This window comes from Topomyia yanbarensis, chromosome 1 (assembly GCF_030247195.1).
Source record: "Topomyia yanbarensis strain Yona2022 chromosome 1, ASM3024719v1, whole genome shotgun sequence".
NCBI classification, from domain to species: Eukaryota; Metazoa; Arthropoda; class Insecta; order Diptera; family Culicidae; genus Topomyia; species Topomyia yanbarensis.
In genome coordinates this window covers 16,378,308-16,395,996 of record NC_080670.1, presented here as the reverse complement: position 1 = coordinate 16,395,996, position 17,689 = coordinate 16,378,308, and the positions used below count along the sequence as shown (strand labels likewise).

Genomic DNA, 17,689 nt, shown 5'->3' with positions numbered 1-17,689 from the left:
TTCAACTTAGCGTAAATGGATTTGTTCCGGCTAGTATGTGACCATCGGACCTTGGCACTGGAGTTTATACCGGTGGAGGGCGCAGCACTCAATAGCTCGAGCCAGGTGCAGAATTTTGCGACCGAACAACATTCGATGAAATACTACTAAAATATAACAGATGTTGGGACATGCTCATCTTGCCTATTATTGCCCTAGGGTATTATACCGATTCTGTCACGTTCGCCCGAATGACATTCGCCCGAAAGCCATTTACCCGAAAGACATTTGCCCGAATGTCACATAAACCCGAATGTCGTTCACCCGAATGCCACGAACACCCGAAAGACATTCGCCCGAATGCAACATAAACCCGAATGCCATTCGCCCGAATTCCATATACCCGAAAAACATCGAAATGTCAATCGAAAAAATTTAATTTATTAAGATGAAATACAAATTTTATTACATTTGATGCTATGAAGAAATTAACACTAAAGCTATACCAGTCAAATAGTTAATCCAATCACCTGGTTTGTATGATTTAACTAGGGTTTCCAGTTTTAAGTCCTTTCGTGAGTTCTTTTTAGACTTTTTTGCTGTTGGCACCGCTTGTAGTGTAAGTAAAACATACGTACTAGGGTTTTTCTCTTCAAGCTGCAACTGCTTCAACACACCATAGAATTTACACGGCTTAACAAACCGTTCCATTTATTGTGCTAGTCTTCCACATTATTGGTGGTTCTAGGAATCTTTGTCGATACATTTTCGAAAACTGACCACGAAGCGGGGGGCAAAGAAGGGTTATCGAGAAACTTTTTGATTAGTTTCCTTCCTACCGAAAATACAATTTTTACTAATGTAATCCAAAAAATCGTCGAGAGCCTTTGGACAACTTTTCCTCAATTCTTCGAGTGCCATTGGAATACCTTGATGGGGCAAGAAAACCAAGGCAACAACTTGTTTGTAAATTAGTTGTACTCGGTGATCTTCCGAATATTTTGTCTGACGACCAAGTTGTTTTATTTTTCAGAAAAAACTTTGGTTTAGATGGAAGAATCATCCGTGAATTAGGTGGAAGAATCATCCTGTCTCGAAATCCAATATTACGTAGAGAGCTATTTGGTATATAGATTCAAGAAATTGCTCTTGTTTTGAAAGAAGGAATCAACCCTTATGTTTGAGTATACCGGGCAGACGAGTGGATCAACAGTTTCTTTGCAAACTTATTTGGCATGCAGATCCAAGGATTTGTCATGTTTGAAAGAAGCAATCAACCCCTAATTGTGGGAAAAGAGCTGCTCATGTTTAAAAGAAGGAATCAATCCCTAAGTGTGAGTAAACCGGGCAAACGAGTGGATCACCGGTTTGATTGCGAGGGCTATCTGGTATACAAACTCAAAGTACTGCTCATATTTAAAGAAGGAATCAACCCCTATATTTCAGTAAACCAAGCATACCAATGGATCACAGGTTTGCCGCAGGGACCTCCTCTTCGGCTCCTCGACCTCGGTAATTGTGGCAAAGCCGCATCACACTAGCTTCGCCACATAACATTTATGAGCTACTATTTACTAACGGTGTTGTGACAAATGGACTTCCACCATGCAAGATATAATTGCTAATTTAATTGATTCAATTCGCTAACGGAACATCTTAATATATATTTACCTCGATCGATGGTGTTTCCGAAAGATTTCTTATTATTTTGACCGGTTTATCACAAGATTTTACCGCTCGAGCTGACAACTGCGTCCTATATGCATCAGTTTGCACCTGAAGAGCATTTGTGGCGTTGGCAACAGAACCTCAGTGACGTCGGATAGTACACCTAAAAGCGATGTCGCATAGCCACAGTGGTCAGTGTACGGTTGACTAATGTGGCTACGCCACATCGCTTTCTGGTGCACTGTCCGACTTCGCTGCCGCTCAGTCGGCTTTAAACTAGCTATAGCCCCTATGTTTGAGTAAACCGGGCAAACAAGAGGATCGCAGGTTTGCTTATAACTCCGGCGACGGGTGGATCAACGCCTCGTCCAACGGAACCTCAACGGCTTTGCGCCGCTTCGGATCCTTGGCCTCGGATATGCGGCCAAGCCGCATCACACTAGCTCCGCTGTATAAGCTCACTTGTTATTGTTTAGTTTATCAAACTTTGGTTAAAGATTTCACATTTCCCGCTCGGATTTGGTTTATTTAGGTTAAAATACATCCTTTTGGCAAAAAACCGCATTAAAGTCGGACTTCTATCACTAAAGTCACTAAACTAGACAATTACCGATTTTATATTATGCTTGAGTGAATGTGGTATTCGGGTTAATGACATTCGGGCGAGTGGTCCATTCGGGCTGATGGCATTCGGGTAAATGATCCATTCGGGTTAATGACATTCGGGTAAATGGTTCATTCTGGTAAATGGTTTTCGGGCGAACGTCATTCGGGTAAATGACTTTCGGGCGAATGTGATAGAACCATTATACCCTAGTGCAATAAGAGGCAAGATGAGCATGTTCCAAAATCTGTTATATTTTAGTAGATTTCTATAATAGCTCTACTAAAAACAGCACATTTTTGAATGCTTATTTGCAACACAAATTATGATGTTCATCCAAGGCACTCATAGGTGCTATAAGACCATAAAAAAGAGATTGTTGGAGGACTTATTTAAGTTTTCTAGTAGAAATTATACGTGTAGCTTAGGGTGCTCATCTTGCCCCGTCCTAAATTTCTAAGAAAAAGGGTTTTTGGAAGACATATAAAAATGATAGATTCGACAAGGATCTGTTCCTATTTATATTTCTCTAGATCCAAATTAATTATACTCGCCTACTCACTTGAAATTTTTGACGATAAACTTCGATTCAATAAGATCTCTCTCTCTCTCTCTCTCACTTATAGTTACAAGTATCAACACTAATCAAATATAGCAAAACAATGTGAAATGAGCTCGTTAGCACTAGAACCCGAAAAAGAATCACTTAACTTTCTTCAGAACTCCAAATCTCCCTGCTCCCGTTTAACGGGCGACTTGCGAATACCGTGCTTCCCTTTGGCCGGGCAAATATCTGCATTCAGACACTCGTTGCAGCGTGGATACGACGAGGTACAAGTAGTCTGACCAAAACCCACCAGCAACTGATTGACTTCCTCCCACAGTTCGAACGGGAGCCAGCTCTCGAGCGCAACGCGTGTCTCCTCCGGCGTGTTGGTTTCCTTTGGCACCCAGCGAAGCCAGTTGGATATGCGGTGCACGTGGGTGTCTACACCGATTCCGGTAATCACGTTCCAGGCCGAACGCATACAGAGGTGGGCCATTTTTTTGCCGACGCCAGGTAATTTTAGGAGACCTTCTAGGGTGGCCGGGATGTCTCCATTGTGTTCCGTGAGCATGATTTGCGCCGTCTGTTTAATGAATTTGGTTTTGTTCTGGGGCGGTAGATGGAAGAAGTAAAAATCAATTATTTCAAGTACAGGTGACGCACTTTTTTTCATTTAATTAACAGAAAAGCATTTTACGTCCAATCACCTCGACTTCCATTATTTTGCTGGACTATCAAAGAACCTCTGAATCAAGACGTTATCACCCAGTAAAGTTCATAAGGAAATGAACCGGAATTCAGGATGGCTCTAGTTAGTAAATCGGCTTCAGGGACACACCGGATTATAAAAAGAATTGGTTGTGTCACTAACTAGATCCAACCAAAATACGGACTGGACTTACTGGGGAAACTAAGGCGGATAGTGTCAAACTAAAACGTGGTGTGAAAATAACATTAGCTGACCGTAGTTTGCCGCACTTTATAAACTGACCTTCTGCGGTTCGTATACTTGGGTACAGCTTGTGGTTCATGCTTCTACGAGTTTTTCAATTTTCTGTAGTGCCAATGAGTATTGCGAGTGCATATTTTTTTGTCTCTAGAACACACCATGCACTCAACATTAACGTCCACACCAGGGTGTATTAGAAAAACTCTAGAAAGAGAACTGCGGAGACTCCATTTTGTATCGATTGGATTCGCGTTTAGCTGTCAAAAAGCGGATCCAATCGAACATTGCCTATCCTTATTGAGATATATGACGTTTAAAATACGCACACTGAGATCTCGCAATTTTATACTACCGCCCTCGATTGCCTTGTACGCAGCGCACCTGGGTTCGAGTCCCGACCCCGCACATAGGGTTAGAAATTTTTCACAAGAGATTTTTCTAACCCGAAGAGGCGAATGACCTTAAGGTTAAAACCTCTATAATCGAAATAAAAAAAAAAAAAAAAAAAAACTACCGCCCTGGATAAGTCCAAAGAGAATAGGGAAATACACAAATACCTTATTAAGCAGACCAATCGTGCAATGTAAATAAACATTACTCATGCCTGAGTTGGAGGAGATAAGTATTGTACATCTATTAAAAAAGAAATTTCAATTTTCGTCAGAATTTGGTTCAATCGTGATTGTGAGGTGCATTCTAGATAATATGTATGAGTAAAAACAAGCTTTAGAATTATTTCATCTCTTTGTTTCGAAATGCGCATCGTTTGATAAACAAATCCAACGATCGACATACGGTTTGTTTTCAAAATATAATAGGAGTCATGTAAAGTGCTGCCTGTGGAAGCGGTTGCCAAAATTCTAGTGTTGAAATCATCATAAAGGGAGTGTTGCCGTTTTGACTGATTTTCACTCTTCGTCTCTTTTACTATTCTCTTTGGATAAGTCTATAACATAGGACGTGTTGCCATACAATGCCAGGGCATACGTTGCCAAAAATGCTGTTTTTCTCTCCGCAGTTCTCTTACTAGAGTTTTTCTAGGGTGTACGTAAGGACCTTGCACACAGGTCCACGCAATCACAGAGAACAGACATCCATAATCGAACAAAAATATTTAAAAAACGTGTGTAAACATTTGAATTAATATACGATAAACACTAGCGCCGCCAAACCAACATATCCCAACTATCCGTAAAATTCATTCCGGAACCGGTTCGAAATCCTGAATAGATTCAGTATGGAATCATGCTCAAAGAAAACAACCGATTCCGACTCTATCGGTTCATGCATTTGAGCTGGAATTCATACTGGAAATCCGAACAAGTTCCGGACTATTTTGACTGGGTAGAGGAATAACCACTGTCAATTCAGTCGAACTCAGCCACAAAAAACATGACGACAGTAACGCTACTGGTTTGGATATCCCAACTACCTTCGAAACCGTTAGAGATTTTATACAAGTTGCATGCTGAAGATGGACGTCTGTTCTCTGTGACGCAATGTTTTATGCGTCTTTGAAACGTTTGAAACATTTCAAATTGAACCAGACGCTGCCCGGTCAAACCATTCGGAATCCTGAATGGTGTTAGTATGGATTCCAACTCGAATGCAACAACCGATTCTGAAACCGATTGAGTCGGAATCGGTTGTTGCATTTGAATTGGAATCCATACTGATTCCATTCAGAAATCCGAACAGGTTCCGGAATGAGTAACTGGCCCACTGAGAAGTCCAAAAAATTGTTTCAAAATCGTTCAACACGGGTCCAACGATGGACGTTCGTTGAACGGTTATTTGGACGATTTCCAAATTGGTCCAACGAACGTCCTTCATTGGACGATTTTGAAACCAACCGTTCTTAGAGGGGGGTGAAAGCTAATATACCAAAAGGGAATAAAGACCAGAGATGCCAGGTACTTTTTTCAAATGTCTGCAATAATAATTTTAAAAGTCTGGGAAGAACAAAAAATGTCAGGAAAGCTAGTGTAACCAGAAGCCTTTATATTCAAAAATCTGCAAATATCTGCAACAAAACTAAAAAATCTGCAAATATCTGCAACCAAACTAGAAAATCTGCAAATATCTGCGTCATCGAAAAAATCTGCAGCTTGAATTAAAAGTCTGCGAATTTGCAGACTTGTCTGCAAATCTGGCATCTCTGATAAAGACAACCTGCCACACAGAGAAACGTCATGAGTGATTATCAGCTGTTGTGAAACGTCAAAACCTATATTTTTGAAGCAAAGGTTTAAATTTTTACTTTAAATTTCACTACGTATCGACAAAAATATGAAACTTACAATAAAAATACTCAAGGGAGAGGAGTATGTCATAGACGTAAGTATACTTCAGCCGTGTAAAGATCGAGCAAATAGATTGCATGAATCTGCTTCCAGACCACCGACGAATCTACTATTCTGGATATAAAAGTCGAACTGGAACGAAAGAGTGCAATCCCAGTGGAGCATCAGAAATTGCTACTGGTAGGCAAAACTCTGGCGGACGAAAAAACGGTAGCTTCCTACGGTAGTATCAAGGATGGGACTAAGCTGACGCTGGTGGTGAAGAAACCAGATTCGTTGCGGGATGTCATTCAGCGACACTTCAAGAAATACCTCCAGGAAGAGCAATCCCAGCGATTGACCAACGAGTTTATGAAGGATTTCGACGGCAAAATACAGCAGCTTAGTTTGGATGACTTAGAAAAGATTGCAAGTGATATTCTAGCGAAAAAAGGACAACGGGTGTGATCGTAAAATAAAGGCTACCACTTACCTTATAAAAGCTCACTGGATAAATCAGCTTTTCAAGCACATCGGAATCAGTCGCCACTATATTTTCCGGCGTTAATCCGTGCTTGCGCAGTCGCTGTATGCATTCAAAGTTCACCTGATCCTTCGTTTGACTGGACAGCATTAGCGACACCAGTGTGTGAAAGCGTCGGCTTTCTGCGGGAAGTTGTTCATCATTTTTAAACTGATCGCATCCCATCGTATCAACCGGGGCGGACGTAGTCTGTCTCATTCGTCGTATGTTTTCCAACATTTGACGCCAATCTTTTGGTTCCCACTGGACCTGTTTGCTGTCGGTAATCGCTTGTTGAGAAGTGGGCTGTTCTGGTTCGACTTTGAACACTTTCTCCGGGCTAGTTTCAATTTTGATTTGTTTTCGTTGACGTCGCCGGTTCTCTAGCGGAATGAGTTCTACTTTGATTTGTGGTGCGACTGTAATCTGTTCCTGTGTGGCATTTCGAACGGTTTTTTGAAGCAAAGTTGTTTTCAAATTTTTTGAAGATCCCGCTTCACGCTGGTGTTTGACGAAATTGCGGGTTCTCTTCGGCGAGAAGTAAGGAGATTTTTCTTCCTGTTAGGAAAAAGTTTTTGTTGGTTAGTTTTCGTTTAATGGGTAATAGCTTAAATTATTTACCATTTTTGGGAATCTTTTACAAATACTGAACACACGTAGGTATCATAAGTTATCACCAGATGTTGTAGGCTAGGTAAATGTTTTTATAAATCAAAACAAAAGGGATTATAAACACAAATTTTTCAGGTTATGATGCACGCCGACACATTGTTTTTATGTGTTGAAAGGAGATGTTGGGGTTCACTCTAAAGCGGACCTCACACGAGAATATTGCCAATAAAATATTGAAAAAACTGCTTCAATAAGTTTGTTGATTTTCATGGAATCAATATTTTCATGATTTCTTGTCAATTTTCTGCTCGCAAGATCAGCTTAAAAGAGCCCAGTAAAGTTCAGCCGGAAATGAACTGGAATTCTGGCTGGTTCCAGTTCGTACACGGGCTCCAGTGACACAACCGATTCTAACTAGAATCGGTTGTGTCACTGGAGCCGGAATGCGAACTGGAACCAGCCAGAATTCCAGTTCATTTCCGGTTGAGCTTAACTGGGAGATGACAATCGCGAGATAATTTGATCAAATCCTAGCCTTAATATTGAACCAGTTCCTGATTTATCGTTTTGTCAATCAAGAGCGTTCATATTTATGGCGATTTCGCTTGAACCTGAAACTGAGTCAGGTTCTAACCCCAACTGCTGTCAGTTAATACATTTTGACAGCAGTTGGGGTTAGGAACTGACTCAGTTTCGCTTTAAACGAAAACCACATTAGAAAGGGTTCATCAACAGTGCTGCTGGATCTATTCTGGATACTTTTCAGACAAATCAACATTTCGTGCAAATTGAATACAAAGAAAAGAGATAATAGATTTGTTCCAGTACCAGGAGAAACTGGAAGTACTCCGGAGCAAACAGGGAGAAAATCGTTCCTGTATTATCTTCTTCTCTTTTTTCTTCTTCTGGTGGCAAACCGGAGTGAAAAGGAGCAAGAATTTTTTGCTCCGGAGCATCAGGGAGTAACTTCCATGTACTGGAACAAACCTTATAACTACTACCCGCTCGGACGTGCCTGGCAGAATTCCCCCCAGATAGCCGGCAGCGATATAAAAAGTCTGGTAGAATTTCTAGGGGTCTGGCTGGCAGAGCGCTGCCCAGCCGGCCGGCTCAAACTCAGTAAAGTTCAACCGGAAATGAACTGGAATTCTGGCTGGTTCCAGTTCGTATACGGGTTCCAGTGACACAACCGATTCTAACTAGAATCGGTTGTGTCACTGGAGCCGGAATACGAACTGGAACCAGCCAGAATTCCGGTTCATTTCCGTCTGAGCTTAACTGGGAATGCAACAACCGTTTCTGGCAGAATTTTTCGCCTTACGGTTATTAACGGGTTTTTCTGCCAGGCACGTACCGGCAGGACCGGTTTTGTACCGCTTCAGGTTTTGCTTGTATTTTTTCTTAATTTTTTTTAAATTTTATGTAAATTTATAATAAAAACATGTCTGGAGACATGAAATCCATATTACTTACCATGTTTGAAACCAAAATATTTGTTTCTTCCTATTTTTTCATCTGCCAAAACTATCCTTCTTGGAAAAATGTAAATATGGCGAAAATGAAACAACGATAAACAAAACAGAACCGGTGAGGCGAATCTGCCTGCCATAACTGTAAGGAGTATAGCTGAATTCTGGCAGCGCCATCTTGATAACTTTGACAGCTGCCGGAATCCTGACTGATTTTTGCTGGCTGCCCGTTTTTCTTCCAAGCGGGTAGAGGTCGCATGCCGCTGCTAACACTGATAATTTACCATCTCGCTCTTACATATACTAGGCTCATTAGTTTGACACATATTCCCCGGGTACACACATGTCAAAGTAATGGGATACAATATGCTAGAGCGAAACCCCATGTTTCAGTCCGTGAATACATGGAGACACTAGCGCTATGCCCCTCTAGTAGTTATAATCTCTTTTATACAATAAGTCAAATAACGATGTTAGAGCTACGTATACTGCTAAGAGATATTTCAATAAAAATCATTTTTAATTTTCTAATGCAGTTAGATTGCGGTGGTCTCTTGTTGTCAGTGTCGTTTAACAAAATTTTAATCCAGCTTTTTACGTGCCGTAATGGCGGTCTAAATTGTTTAGTTCGTAATACGTTTAATTACACTTTTTTGATAATCGTTTATGCCAGCTTGACAGCAACGCCCAGTTAAAGATGTCATGCGTTCATTGAATAAACATCCAACGTATTCCCAGTAAATGAAAAGGCGGCTTGGCGGGTTGAACCAAACGCTGGCGATCGGTAGGCTATTGAAACTTTGTTCTAGGCTACCCGCCGTAACTTGCCGTTTACTGTAAAAGTAGTGTGGGTTGGACTAAAGGAGGACTTAATCTCACTGGGCGGTTGACGTAAACGATTATTGTCAAAAAAGGGCCAATAATCGTATTACGAACTGAACAATTTAAACCGCCATTATGGCACAGAGAACAGACATCCATAATCAAACAAAAATATTTAAAAAAACGTGTGTAAACATTTGAATTAATATACGATAAACACTAGCGCCGCCAAACCAACATATCCCAACTATCCGTAAAATCCATGCCGGAACAGGTTCGAAATCCTGAATGGATTCAGTATGGAATCTTTCTCAAAGAAAATAACCGATTCCGACTCTATCGGTTTATGCATTTGAGCTGGAATTCATACTGGAAGTCCGAACCGGTTCCGGAATAACCACTGTCAATTCAGTCGAACTCAGCCACAAAAAACATGACGACAGTAACGCTTCTGGTTTGGATATCCCAACTTCCTTCGAAACCGTTAGAGATTTTACACAAGTTGCATGCTGAAGATGGACGTCTGTTCTCTGTGATTATGGCATGTAAAAAACTGGATATGTTCGATCATGGGTTAGGTCCGCGTATATTACGATTATTGACACTGAATCCAGACGGATTCAACGTCTTTAATTACGATATAATTGAAAATATCGATCGCTGATGTATTCCATCGTAACGCAAAACCTTATTATTACGTTACGACGAATATGGTTTGTAGAATTTGATTTGATTTAGTGGTGATACCAAAGATAAACTCAAGATAGAGTGATCTAGGATTTCCCATGTACTACTGAAGTCCGACCCCTCGATGCACACGCACACAGTTTTGTGTTGTATTAAAAAAAAACCGAAGTATTTATCACTTAATATTCCTATGTTGAACAGTTTGACCTCATATGTGAAATTCTAATCAATTTATACAGAGAATTTTCGCAACATTGATTATTATCCTTAGGTCCGATTTAGACGATTCATCAGCTTCCGTCAACGGAAAAGAACATCGTCACGTCACCATTCCGTCAGGATAAGTTGAATGCGTTCCTCGTGTGCCCATTGACATCGTATACCGTTAATGTTGAGTGAACGCCTCCATTTAACTGCAAGCAACTGGATTTTTAAATTCCGTTGACGTTCTGTACTGGTGTCGGAAGCTCATTAAGGACAGCGAAATCAAACGCGAGTCCGATTCAATCGAACTACATTCGTTCGAAAAATTAATTTCTCATAATGAAGAATTAAACTGAGTATGCGGATCATATTCGTTCGAAAAAAACAAACTGTCGCAGTTGCGGACAAACTGTGTTGCTGTTGACTTCTTGAAATGTCCGGTAAGACCATCGATTTGTGAAGTGGAGCAATTGTTGAAAGTTGAAGCTCAACGTAGCAGAAGTTAATGCGATGCAACTCCACCATTTACGTCATGCGGTACTGATTATGTTCAAAAACATTAGTCAAGCAGAATCATTTGCTTCGCAAAACAACTTGAAACACGTCGTCGAATGTAATGACATTTAATACAGCATTCCAACGTATATAGATGGCGACAGTATTGGAATAAAGCTGCATGATTTGTCACCACATCCTAGTCCCGTCGCTATCAAACCACTCATGTTGAAATACGAAGAGGTGGATAGTGTTGAGAAAGATACTTGGAGGAACTTCTTCCCAGGACTTCGCAACGGCGTTTGTGTGGTGAGAATGCGTCCGTGAAAACCTATTCTCTCCTACTTGACCATCTCAGGTATTGCATATTCTGAATGAACACTAGTCACGTACCCAGAGCACGTTCCTACGTGACAATATTGTGATCAGCCGCTACACCACGGAAAACCTTGCGCAGAGGCTATTAAGGAAATTTCACCTGCTACGACCAAAGCCGGTATACAGTCGTCGTATCCCACTGAGACGTCCAAAAAATTGTTTCAAAATCGTTCAACACGTGTCCAACGATGGACGTTCGTTGAACGGTTATTTGGACGTTTTCCAAATTGGTCCAACGAACGTCCTTCATTGGACGATTTTGAAACCAACCGTTCTTAGAGGGATGCTAAACCACAACCGGTTGGTAAACCAACGACTGCGGACTGGGAAGCAACACCAAACACCAGCTCAACAACGACCGGGACCAGTACCACTAAACCAACTGTCATTACCAACATCGAAGTAACAACGATTACACCAAATCACTCCAAATCAACAACCGACACCACCAATAAATGATCAATTGCCGATGAAGACAAATTTACAACAGTGACCTGTAAGCACAGGAAGCAAACAGGAACATCCGACCGTGAGCATCATGAATGCAGTACCGATGACGATACGGACGTGAACGAAAACGCGAGAGAAGACGGACTGAATGACCCCCAACGTGCGGCAAGCAACGCACCCAATGTTTCATCACTAAGGAAGAGGATCTTAACACGCAGCAGCAAGCTGCGTCAACAAGACCCGATGGACAGCTGAAAGTTAATTTTAATTTTTACAGATTGTAAACATCTTAAAAGTTATGCTAACGCATTGAGCCGTGTCAAACAAACGAGATAAAAACCGTAGCAGTACAGCGTAAATTTTATGGCCAATTTTCTCGCATAACCGAATGTTACAATGTATCATAAATTAAAAAAGGATGGGTGGGTAATGTCTGCGACATAACCGGAGAGATGTAGAATACATAAGGAACACGTTCTTTAAATATTTTGATACTCATTGGAATTTTCGGACAAAAGGTGATTTGGGCGAGGAATATTTCAAATTATTCTTTACAAAAATGATGGTGGTCCTGAAAAGGACCGGTTTTGTTGGCGTTGTTGGCCTTGGTGAGGGAGATGGCTAACGATGAAATTAATTGTTAGCATGAGGAAGTCGCGTAGTACTGGCCAATGGAAGAACAGATAATAATTGATTCCTGAAAATCAATTTTTCTTTATTTATGTAAATTATACATACTTACAAATCTAACAGAAGATTCCTGATCATATTTCTGAATCATTAGTGCGAACATTGTGTAATTTGGTTAAGTACAATGAAAGTTACAAACTTTCCAAACTCGACCTTCTGTTCCTTCAGAAATATTGAAATGGGGTGTCTATATTAAACCGTTAGTCGTGGTCACAATAAAAAAAGATGGGTGGGTAATGTCTGTCACATAACCGGAGCGTCGTGATTTCAATTCGAGACGTTAATTTAAATCTAATAATATTGAACAGAATCACGTTTGAATGGGAAATTTTCAAATAATTCTCTATGGTAATAATGGTGGTTCTGAAAAGAACCTTTGGTATCGGCGTTGGTGTTGATGGTGATGCGCTGGATCGTTGGATATTTTTGGCATGATAGTTACGTGCCTGGCGAACTGTTTTGTAGCCTCGAACAAAACGACAAGACTGGCTTCTTCGGGTACCATTACGGCTGAACTTTATAAGCTTAGCTCGACTTTGAAATCCTGCACAATCTCACGAATCAGACACTAGTAGGGCCATTTTGTTTGCTACTAGCACGGAGCTGCACAAAAAAACCATTTAATGCAGTTAGTTCACGGGGGCTGTCAAAAAGCTTGAATAGAAGCATGCGACTTCAACGTTTCTCTTAAACACATGCAACAACACATTCGTTTTGGTAATACTGATAATAACAGTAGAAAGGAATGGAAAAGCAGTGCACGAAACGAGCGAGAGGATAATTTAAATTTTTGTTCCGTGTGCAAGCTACTTCTTTCCACACAACGTATTATGTTGCTTGTTGAAAATTTGCTACACACCTTAAAATGAAAGTTTCAGTTTAACTCTCACTAGAACACAATTGATTGGTCCTGAAAAGAACCGTTGCTTTTATTGTAATTTACGCCCACTCCCACAAACCGACCAAATAGGCATCACTGGCTTCATTACGGCTGAGTTTTGTAAGCGTAGCTCGACTTTGAAGTAATACACAACCTTACGAACCAGACGCTGGAATGTTAGCCAGCGGATTAGTTGCTCCGTTGCCCTTTAGTTGGGGCGAAATACTAGCACGGCGACAGTTCCTGATCGGTAGTTGGTTGCGATGGGCCACCAGTAGCTGGGGCACTTTTGCGGACCGTCATCATCGCCAACTGCTTTCCTCCGGTGGACTGGCTGCTTGCTAGTGCTTGAACGAATACGAATGATGAGAAAAACCGACCGACCAATATTCATATATGAAAACACGAGGAAGCACTACTATCGCTCTCCCGCTCGTTTTCGTGCCATTCCTGTGCCTTTCCTTTCCGTTCGGCTACCAATACTAGCATAACCAAAACGAATATTCTGTCTTTCCATCGCCTTCAATCTAGTGGCCAGTGCTAGCAAACTTGCATGTTCAGTGTTTCAATAACAACATTCAAACAATATTTTCAAAGAATGCTGCAGATTTGAAAAGAAGGAAAAGATTTTCACAAATTTAAATTCTTTCGTGTTATTTGTTAGCGCTGATAAAGGCTATTTTGTTTGCTACTAGCAAGGAGCTGCACAAACAAATCGATTTATGCAGTTAATCAACGGAGGCTGCCAAAAAGTTCGAATAAAAGCATGCGACTAGTGTACTTTGCACGTTCTATATTTTATCAATACTAGAGAGGATCAATAAAATAATTCAAATTGTAATAGCGACATGCAATTGTGGCAACACTGGCCAAGAGATGGTGGGAGAACACGCACATTCGTTTTAGTTATGATGGTAGTAGCAGCAGAAAGGAAAGGAAAAGCAGTGCACGAAAACGAGCAAGAGAGGATAATTTAAATTCTCTTTCTTTCCACACATCGTATTTTTTATATAGCTTTCTGAAAATTATTTGTTATACACCATAAAATGTAAATTTCAGTTTAACTCTTATTACAACACAATTAATTGGTCCTGTAAAGAACCGTTTATTGTTTTATTGCGGGAGCATAATTCAGACGCACTCCCCGCGGACACGGTGAGCCACAAAGCACTATTTTGCATCCTCGAACAAACCGACCAAGTAGGCATCGTTGGCTTCTCGGGGCATCATTACGACTGAGCTTTGTAAGCGTGGCTCGATTTTGCAGTCCTGCACAATCTCACGACCCAGACGCTGGAACGATAGCCTACTCTGTTGCCCTTTAGTTGGGGCGAAATTCTTGCAGGGCGACAGTTCCTGATCGGGTTGCGATGAGTCACCAGTAGCTGGGGCACTTTTTCCGCCGTCGTCATCGCCAACTGCTTTCCTTCGGTGGACTGGCTGCTTGCTAGTGCTTGAACGAATACGAATGATGAGAAAAACCGACCGATAGATATTTATATAATCGCGCTAATATGCACTACTATCGCTTTCTCGCTCGTTCTCGTGCCGTGTATGAGCCTTTCCTTTCCGTCCGGCTTCTAATGGCCTAACCAAAGGAATATGCCGTCTTTCTCCCACCAACTGCTCTCGTCAAGCAACCCAATGCGAATAATCATAAAACAAACATGTAGTGGACCTATATATAAACTTTTCATTATTTTATTGTTCGGTTGGTCCACCATTTTGACGGCTCTGTGCGGGATGGGCTGAAAATTTTCACTTTTCCGAGTAGTTTTCGAAAGATTTTTCAAAAACACAATTTTTTGTTATTAGTGCATGTTATACATACTTCAAATTTTAATACAGCATAGAGGAACATATTTTCAACAAATTGGCCTAAAAATCAAATCATTCTGTTAAGTATGATAAAAGTTATTAACGTTCAAAATCTGACGCGGCGCCGCAGCCGATATTTTGAAACGGGACCCCTATATTGAAAGCTTAAATGTATTCTACATTAAAAGAAAATAAACCAAATATCGAGCAACGGGTATAGTAAATTGTCCTTGGGCATGATTATTCTGTATATTTGTCAATAAATCTGATATTCTTACATAGATAGCTTAGTTTGCATACTATTGGTTGAGAAACATAAAAATCGGCTTCGCTTCGAGCATCGGTTCTTCCCAATGATGGTGGTTTCCAATATTCTGCAGCCGGCTCCGGTCGAGTTTGCTTATTGTTTAAAAACTACTATTAATTTAATTAAGGCGAAAAGAATATAAAACTCGCAGAGAAAGAAAAACAAACTAAAGTATGTAAGTTCAATTCCTATCGAAATCATGACTTCATGATTTTTTCTAAGTCTGAAGTAAGTTTGTAATAAACAGTTGTTTAAAGTTCTCGGCGCTGCGATAAATAATACGGAGGATAGCGATAATCTGTGAGCGGCAGTTCGAGGAACCGAACTGCATTTTCTTTACATTGCAAACGAAGGATTTTCTATACAAGGTTTAAAAGAAAAGAAAAACTCGCCTAAGGATCATACGCTTCCGCATTACATAGAATCAGCATGGCTATGCGAATTCATCCGGAAGCGACCGTGCTGTGAGAAAATTATTGCATCCAAGGCTGTTGTTGTAGCGGCTGCTGGCCACGATTCGCACTGCTGAATAATGGTTAATAATTTTAGCGATAATTTGATGGTACGAATAAACTTACCGCGCAGGATCACTTCCCAGTGGTGGAAATGCCTGATTGTAGTTGGATGATTGGAAACTTCCAGCTCCGCTTGTCTGATTAAATCCTCCACGATTTCCACTGGAAACAAAAAAGATACAGCAAAAAGAGCCAATCGTACTAAAACCAATCACTCACTATCCGCCTTGAGCGCCGGCATCTCCTATGCTTCTACGTGTGAACGGATCATTCTGTGGGCTGATTTGTAACCCACCGTGTTGCGCGCCTCTACCAGCACTAAAGCGTCCAGCTCCATCGTTAGGCAGAGCAAACCCACGACGATCCTCGCTGTTGAACTGCTGACCACCGGAGAATCGGTTGCTACCGCCATTATATCCACCACCTCTTCCGCCACTGCCACGATCGTTGGAACCTCCTCGGCCACCACGATTAAAACCACCGCGGAAACCACCTCCTCCTTGATTTTGACTGTCAAAACCACCACCGCGACCACCCCCACCACCACCTCCATAGGGCTGGTTACGAAAGTTACCTCGGTTCTGGTTATTTCTCACCGGTCCACCGCTACGATCCTGCCCATCTATAACATTACAGTAAATAAAAATCCTTAAACCTTAATAGCATTTACCATTGTAGTTTGGCCTGTCTTGCTGATGGAATCCGCCTCTTCCCTGAGGCGGACCGCCTCTAGATCCTCCTCTCGGACCACCCCGACCACCTCTAGAAAATCCACCACCCTCGCCACCGGATCGTTCCTTGGTTCTGCCATGTTCCACATTAATTGTAACACCCTTGAAGTTGGAATTGTGTAACGCTTGAATTGCATTCTCCGCCATGTCCGGGCTCTGCATGTGCACAAAGGCACACCGATTCATCACGTCACATTCCGTCACGATGCCGTAATTCTCAAACAGGCGCCTTATTTCCTCCGGCTTCGTGGAGGGCGGCAAACTACCCACGAAAATTTTGTTTTTCTATGGCGGAGCATTTGGTTTCAACTGAGGTTAGATTCGATCGAAATGATTTCTTAACTTACCGGTATCATAGCCAGTTCGGTGGGAGTGTACAACGTCCGCCGGACGATGCACGGATTAAATATGCTGGAAACGTAAACAAATGAAGCCAAAAAACTGTCTAGTACGCAAATTTAGCTTGTATTTGCGCGATCCGGCGAAGAAGCATCCGCAAAAAAAAACGCACGGAGCTATCGTCGTCGATGTCGATAGTGTGTGAGTGGCTCTCTCACTGCTCTCACTTGCTGATGGACGACGATTGGGTGATGAGTACCAAACGCCCCATCAAGTCGGATGCGATTGGTGCCAGTACGAATTTGACAGAAAATGTGTGAGTTCTCAGTTCGGTCACTCGATCAGTGGTGTCAGATTGTTTCATGAGAAAGCAGTATATTTCTCGACAAACATATGATTACGGCCTAAAAGCCAGCTGTCAAAATCCACTTTGAATGGAAATTCCAGACAAACCGTTGTTAGTCGAACACAGTTCACAACAGTTTATGAAAGAGAAAACTTTTCTCTTACGTTTACTACCAACATCTGTGATTGGCGTGTAACGGTTTGTCCGGAATTTCCATTCAAAGTGGATTTTGACAGTTGGCTTTTAGGCCGTAATCATATGTTTGTCGAGATTTTGAATATAAATCAGTATGTGCTGGTATGAAATTTATGTATCCACGGAAAAATAAAACAGCCTAAAGAATAAGTTCTTTTAACTTACTTTTGAGTTGTGTGTCGAGAGATTCGACTCAGTC

The 17,689-nt window shown here is 41.3% G+C and overlaps 4 protein-coding genes across 9 annotated transcripts in view; 1 reads left to right on the top strand and 3 right to left on the bottom strand.

Moving 5' to 3' along the window:
• The window catches only part of LOC131676984 (ankyrin repeat and KH domain-containing protein mask), a 115,138-nt gene that overhangs the window by 30,227 nt on the left and 67,222 nt on the right, over window positions 1-17,689 (bottom strand). The window lies entirely within an intron of this gene.
• Window positions 2,772-7,349, bottom strand: LOC131676991 (endonuclease III-like protein 1). Its single transcript, XM_058956462.1, has 3 exons — window positions 7,174-7,349; window positions 6,523-7,110; window positions 2,772-3,405 (listed from the first exon to the last, which is right to left on the bottom strand). The coding sequence occupies exons 1-3, from the start codon at window positions 7,174-7,176 to the stop codon at window positions 2,968-2,970; spliced, it is 1,029 nt and encodes a 342-aa protein (XP_058812445.1). The 5' UTR covers window positions 7,177-7,349; the 3' UTR covers window positions 2,772-2,967.
• Window positions 5,936-6,529, top strand: LOC131676993 (ubiquitin-like protein 4A-B). Its single transcript, XM_058956466.1, has 2 exons — window positions 5,936-6,084; window positions 6,144-6,529. The coding sequence occupies exons 1-2, from the start codon at window positions 6,037-6,039 to the stop codon at window positions 6,495-6,497; spliced, it is 402 nt and encodes a 133-aa protein (XP_058812449.1). The 5' UTR covers window positions 5,936-6,036; the 3' UTR covers window positions 6,498-6,529.
• LOC131676992 (uncharacterized) lies at window positions 15,293-17,178 on the bottom strand. Of its 2 annotated transcripts, none has more exons than XM_058956463.1 (5): window positions 16,958-17,178; window positions 16,550-16,895; window positions 16,099-16,501; window positions 15,943-16,041; window positions 15,293-15,889 (listed from the first exon to the last, which is right to left on the bottom strand). In XM_058956463.1, exons 1-5 carry the CDS (start codon window positions 16,964-16,966, stop codon window positions 15,838-15,840), a joined length of 909 nt encoding a protein of 302 aa, XP_058812446.1. In that variant the 5' UTR covers window positions 16,967-17,178; the 3' UTR covers window positions 15,293-15,837. The 2 variants fall into 2 exon arrangements, with proteins under 2 accessions (XP_058812446.1, XP_058812448.1); XM_058956465.1 differs by having other exon boundaries at window positions 15,293-15,886.

Coding starts and splice junctions, on each gene's coding strand:
- LOC131676992 (XM_058956463.1), bottom strand. Junction 16,042..16,098: donor GCCGGCGCTCAAGGCGGATA/GTGAGTGATTGG, acceptor TTTTGTTTCCAG/TGGAAATCGTGGAGGATTTA. Junction 15,890..15,942: donor CTGGGAAGTGATCCTGCGCG/GTAAGTTTATTC, acceptor ACCATTATTCAG/CAGTGCGAATCGTGGCCAGC.
- LOC131676991 (XM_058956462.1), bottom strand. Junction 3,406..6,522: donor ATCCAGTGAGCTTTTATAAG/GTAAGTGGTAGC, acceptor CTACCGCCCCAG/AACAAAACCAAATTCATTAA.
- LOC131676993 (XM_058956466.1), top strand. CDS start 6,037: ATGAAACTTACAATAAAAATACTCAAGGGAGAGGAGTATGTCATAGAC. Junction 6,085..6,143: donor GAGAGGAGTATGTCATAGAC/GTAAGTATACTT, acceptor ATCTGCTTCCAG/ACCACCGACGAATCTACTAT.